At 36.5% G+C, this 5,982-nt stretch overlaps 1 protein-coding gene across 1 annotated transcript; it reads right to left on the bottom strand.

Moving 5' to 3' along the window:
• Positions 1-238: 238 nt before the first annotated feature.
• On the bottom strand, positions 239-5,293 carry LOC136666046 (tumor necrosis factor receptor superfamily member 14-like). Its single transcript, XM_066644013.1, has 7 exons — positions 5,197-5,293; positions 4,355-4,661; positions 3,130-3,285; positions 2,956-3,043; positions 2,171-2,361; positions 2,056-2,084; positions 239-1,342 (listed from the first exon to the last, which is right to left on the bottom strand). The coding sequence occupies exons 2-7, from the start codon at positions 4,497-4,499 to the stop codon at positions 1,238-1,240; spliced, it is 714 nt and encodes a 237-aa protein (XP_066500110.1). The 5' UTR covers positions 4,500-4,661; positions 5,197-5,293; the 3' UTR covers positions 239-1,237.
• Positions 5,294-5,982: the final 689 nt, after the last annotated feature.

Raw genomic sequence — 5,982 nt, 5'->3', positions numbered from 1 at the left:
TTCCTTTAAGGACATAGACCACTACTTGTTCAGTTTCAAAGAACTGACCCGACTCATTTTCAGTACTTGGCTCTCACAACCACTTGAGATACTTAGCACATTGTTAAAGGAGCAGTCAGTACTTTTTGTCCATCAAAATATATCAAACATAATTTATGAAAAATGTAGTTCTTGAGGAACCTAACTGGCTCATACCCAGCTGTTGAGTAAGGGACTATTCAGTTTCACCAAGCTCTAACTGTCCTTTTATTGTGGTCACTATTTATTCTGTTGTCCAACTGCAGGACTAATGGAAAAGTACAAGAAAGGCAGTACATTTTGAAATAACTGAAGCAACGAGGCAAAAATGTGTAAATAATATTAATTTCAAGGGCGGCGCGGTGGCGCCAGGGACCTGGAGGTTGTGGGTTGAAGTCCTGCTCTGGGTGACTGTCTGTGAGGAGTTGCTTCAGTTTACTCCCATGGTCCAAAAACACACGTTGGTAGGTGGATTGGTGACTCAAAAAGTGTCCATAGTTGTGAGTGTGAATGTGTGTGTATGTGAAGGACTGGCGTCCCCTCCAGGGCATGTTTCTGCCCTGCACCAGTGATTCCAGGTAGGCTCCAGACCATCCACGACCCTGAACTGTATGAGCGGTTACAGACAATGAATAAATGAATAAATATTAATTTAAAATAACCAGCTGTTTATTTTCTTTCCTCTCTTGTCAGTAAAGAAGTTTTTTCCACAACAAACAAGTGAACACACACATGTAGTATAGAACACAGACCATACTCAGTATGCACACAGCTTATGTAAGCCATGTCAAAGTATAAAACTGCCAGTGTTCTTCATCAAGTAGAGGATTCAAAGACAAACAAATTCAAAATCTTTCCAGACATGTTTAAGTATTTTTTCTCTATAAATGTAACTATATATATTATATTGAAAATATTTTTGTAATAAAATGAACTCCGTATGTGTTCACATTAATCACAAACACTTAATATTTATTTATTAATTCACTAAGTCATCTTATGTGTCCACAGTGGATAATAGTTTCCATTACATTACACAGTCAAAGTAAATTTCTCACACTGTTGTACAGCACAGCCTTAATGTACAGTTGTACAAAACTACCTTTCATTCATCGTCTTACACTGTTTTGCATAAAAAGTGATTAAATAACTGTCAGATAAGAATGTGTTCTTACTGGCAGAACACACTAGGCAGGGCACTCCATCCATTTTACACTCTTCAGTTCTCTACACTTTTCAAAGTATCATCACAGTCCGGTTTATTAATGTATTTCTGAATGAAGACCTTGATCACATGCCACGAAAAACTGCTTTCGGTTTTCCACTGAAAGAGAAGAAAGGCTATTATTGTTCTTAAGAAGCTTTAACATTTTGGGTTACTTTAAACTTATTTTTTGTGAAAATGCATCTAACCCCTATTTTGCAGTCCCTGGATCAGGACATGAACAGAACATTTGTAACTGGACTTCATTTACTGTGATATATACACACTATGATACCAGATATTTGTCAACAATTAATAGGTAGTTTGCCCCAATTTGCTGCAGTAACATGTCCTGTACTTCTGGGGCAGTGTCTGGAACATTGTTGTGATAAGTAGATTGCATTCATCCACAAGACATATCCTAGTGTTACAGGACTGAGCTCCATCATTACAGAAAAAGCAGTTGCCACTGCTCCACAGCCTAATGCTGTAGGACTTTATACCATTCCTGCCAACACCTGGCATTGAGTCTCCTGACATTAGGCTCATGTGCAACTGCTGCAGATTCCTCCTTCCATAGACAACCACAGTGGGCACATAGTATATTATCTACATTTTCTAATTATACATTTGCCTAGAAACATTTGGATATACAGTGTGAGAAATATTTACAAGTATTAATCACATCTAAAATTCAATAAATACAAAACATACGTATCATGAAAACAACAATGCTAATCTTGGTAATAATGCTAATGCTAATTTTATCCAAATAAATTTATGAAGTAAATATTATTATTAATCACAATAAAACCAATGAAAATTATTCTTACTTGTGTCTGATCATTCTCAGGTACAGCAGCTGAAAACAAAATAACATTTTTAACAGACAAATATATACAAATGCTTCATATTTTTTTAAATATATAAATAAATTTAATATCTCACCTGCATTTTGGACAGACTTTTGTTTCACTCTGAGGCACATAATAATGCTTACTACCACTATAGCCACTAATATAGCCACAAACAAAACTGAACCAACTACAATTCCAACGATCAGAGCTACTGGAGTGTTGCATTCAGCGTCAGAGGATGGTGTGCCTGGCTTTATTTCTTTTCGTCCCAGAGCTGTACAGCTGTGAGAGTGAAATCAAATACATGAAAGAAACACATGATAAAAGTGAAATTATATTTTCAGGTGTATTTTTGCCCTCTAATACAAACTCTTGTGACATATATATCTGACAAAAAAAACTGCACCTCCAAAATAGTAACTTCACAGCAGAAAGAATAAACTGGTTTAACTTTCTGTTTAAGTTAATGTAGAGAAAATGATTCCAAGTAATCTTGCAACATTTCTATTGGTCCAATCATCATTGGTCAAATCATGATTTACTCAACTGCTGTGCCACAAGTGGAGTGATCAGGTGGTGGTTGACAATGAAACTGGATGGGCTGAGTTAGAATCTAGCGGTGGACTAATTTGGTGTTTGGTGTGATGCAACAGACAGCTTTTCTATTTTCTAGTATGGCACCACACCATGTGGGAGACGGCGGTTGAATCCTGGTCTGGGTGAGTAAGAATCCTTGTGCAAGATTTCTAATACTATATTGGCCAGTCTCTGTTAAATGAGCAAGTTGCTCTGGATAAGAGCGTCAGCCATATGTCATAATATGATTAGCAAATGATCTATAATTATATTATATTAAACTAGTAACACAAGACTTACTTTGTATATGGTTTACAAGTTGAAAAGGAACCATCTGAATAAGTAGCCTTTGGACAGTCAGCACATTCATGGTCTGTAAATTGTGTTCCTGCAAATATACAAACCACCTATAAACCACTAATAAAAATGAGATAATCAAATGTTTGTAGTAAAAGAGAAATATATTACACCAACCTCTTTGCTTTATGTATTGTCCAGGGAGGCATTTTGTATATTCTGAAGCATGTACACAATTACCCTCGAAATGGTCAGTGCAGTAGTGTCCATTTAGAGGTTCACACACTGTGTTGGATGACTGTGTACAGGAAATCTTTACTTTTAAACCCTGAACTGTGCAAAACACATAATATTGAAAACATGTAGCTTCCTGATATAAGTCCATCACATTCAGTGAAGTGAAGTGTGTGAATGAATGTAGTTTCAATTACACAAAATACAAAAACCCTACAAACGACAGACCTTCCACGGTCACACACTGTACATTTTGCACATTCTTTGAGACCATTGGGTTCTACCATGTATGTCAATTTAGGACATGGAACACAGCTAGTTCTTGAATCCTCACTGCAGTGACTATGAACACGGTGTCCTAGAAATATGCCAAAAATAAGCTACCAGAAAAAATACAATTTTAAGGCATCTGTATTGTTAAGATAATGGAACACACACATTTTTCCAATTTATTTTTTTATTTTTCCAAATATTGTATTTTCTTTACACAACATTTTATTTTTATATGACAACTTCAAACTTTGCATGTACAGTGAAAGAAATCAGCTTCTGAAGTCTGAAAGTCACGGAACTGGCATATATCTCACACACTCACTGGTGCACTTACCTACACATGTTATATGACAAAGGTTCTCCAAAAGAGGGCAATGTTATTCAAAGATTAATAGATAAAGCAGAATCTGTAATATTTCCACAAATTTCTTGCATGATTTTCATGCCAGTGAAGAGTTACTCCATAAACTATGCCTTTAGGCTCATGCACCAGTTTCATACACAACATGAGAGGAGAATGCATCTGAATTGCATCTCTGAGGCTTAGGACGTCAAAGCCTACGTGTTCTAGTTAAAATCTCTGTTGGTAGAAACATCATCCTTTTTACTATAATATATTATTAGAGACTTACTTTTTTTGTCTGTATTTTATGAAATTTTACCAGTTTGTAAAAGCAACACATGGTTTCAACTGATGTTAAAATAACAAAAGCCATCCATTTAACGTGTAGTCTAAACTCACGGCTTTGGAAATTCCTTCATGTTTTTACCTAGCTGTGGCAACTTTGAATTTGTAAATAGATTACGATTTTGTATTTAACACTCCTCACTTCTACAAATTCACAGTTCTAATATCCCATTCCATATCTCCTGTAAGGATCAGATTTTGGCTTACCAGTATCACACGTGGGGCAACAGTCTCCATCTTCTTCATGTGAAGACTTGGAACACTCACAAAAACACAGTTCAAAATGTAGGGAGAGCATAGCAGCAAAAACTAAAATCTTCAAGCTGCAAGTCATCTTGGCTGTGGTGTTCATGCCAAAGTTTCTTTAGTCACTGCTGCTCTGAGTTCAGAAGAGTTGATAAATGTTTAGAACCTCAAATTTAAATTTCACCCTAAGGAGACCTTCTGATGAAATTTATACTCTACTCTGCATCACCAGCTGAAACTCCAGCATTTCTCCTCCTAGACAAAGAAGCTGAAACAAAGAATCAAACACCAGCCACAAATAAACCATCAGGTGATATACTGAGTCTGATATATAAGTCTGAAGAAAGTACGTATTCATGAGTTCTACTCCGACTCAGTGTTGTGAAAATGACAACTTCTAATAATATCAAAGAGCAATGAATGAAATTAAGATGACTATTACTTTAACTGACTACCACATGCCCCTGTATTTTTTATTTTAAATAAACATTATTTGATTGAACATCTCTATTGCCTCAGGTAGATGGTTAGATTGTTCCATAATCAATAAGTCTAACAGTAATTATTAAAACAACAAATTTGCTGTTATGATATTCTGCAATTTTCACATTCATTACAGTTCCATCTGTGGGATAAACATGCTACAAATATTTGTTTGCTACGTCATTTTTTAACAGTCAATATCTGACTTGATTTTTCAATACGTTGCGGTCTAACAGTTTTCTAAAATATAGAAATACCAATATATTTCATATGTTGAAGACCTATTTGTTGATAAAGTGTAAACATTTGAAAAGTCTTACTCTGACAGCCTCTCCTGCTATTCGATCGGATGCTTCATTAGGTTTAACTTTCCCCACAAGCTCCAAACTGAAGTCATGTTTCCTATTTATATATGAATGTTTGACTGGGCAGGCACGTCTCCCAGAAAAGAAGGGTGTGATCAGCTGTGGAGATTATCACCGTGCATCTTCATTCTCAAGAGGTCACACACTTGATCACTCTCCAAAAACAACAAGCATCTCCAAAACAGTTAAGTTAAATCACTTATTTGTAGCTGTCACAATCTCTTAAAATTACAGGAAAAAATGACTTCATGGAAATTAATATTTTATTAAGTATTGTGAATCATATCTATTTCACTGATTATTATTAATTTCATTAATTATCTGTAACCCTTATCCAGTTCAGGGTCGCAGTGGATCGAGAGCCTATCTGGAATCAATGGGCGCAAGGCGGGTATACACCCTGGAGGGGGCGCCAGTCCTTCACAGGGCAACACACACACATTCACTCACACACTTACACCTACAGACACTTTTGAGTCTCCAATTGACCTACCAACATGTGTTTTTGGACTGTAGGAGGAAACCGGAGCACCCAGAGGAAACCCACGCGGACATGGGGAGAACACACCAACTCCTCACAGACAGTCACCCGGAGCGGGAATCGAACCCACAACCTCCAGGCCCCTGGAGCTGTGTGACTGCAACACTACCTGCTGCACCAAATTTGTAGGACCATAGATTATACAAAATTTGAGTTCTATATTAATAGGAATAGCTGAATAATAAGACCACAGGTTTAGA

This window comes from Hoplias malabaricus, chromosome 14 (assembly GCF_029633855.1).
Source record: "Hoplias malabaricus isolate fHopMal1 chromosome 14, fHopMal1.hap1, whole genome shotgun sequence".
In the NCBI taxonomy this organism is placed as follows: Eukaryota; Metazoa; Chordata; class Actinopteri; order Characiformes; family Erythrinidae; genus Hoplias; species Hoplias malabaricus.
This window is presented reverse-complemented; position numbering and strand designations above follow the sequence as displayed.

Excerpts from the sequence above, each read along its gene's own strand:
- LOC136666046 (XM_066644013.1), bottom strand. The coding sequence starts at position 4,499 with ATGAACACCACAGCCAAGATGACTTGCAGCTTGAAGATTTTAGTTTTT. Across the intron at positions 3,044-3,129 it reads ACAATACATAAAGCAAAGAG|GAACACAATTTACAGACCAT; the intron begins GTTGGTGTAATA and ends GTATATTTGCAG. Across the intron at positions 2,085-2,170 it reads AAAGTCTGTCCAAAATGCAG|CTGCTGTACCTGAGAATGAT; the intron begins GTGAGATATTAA and ends TTTTGTTTTCAG.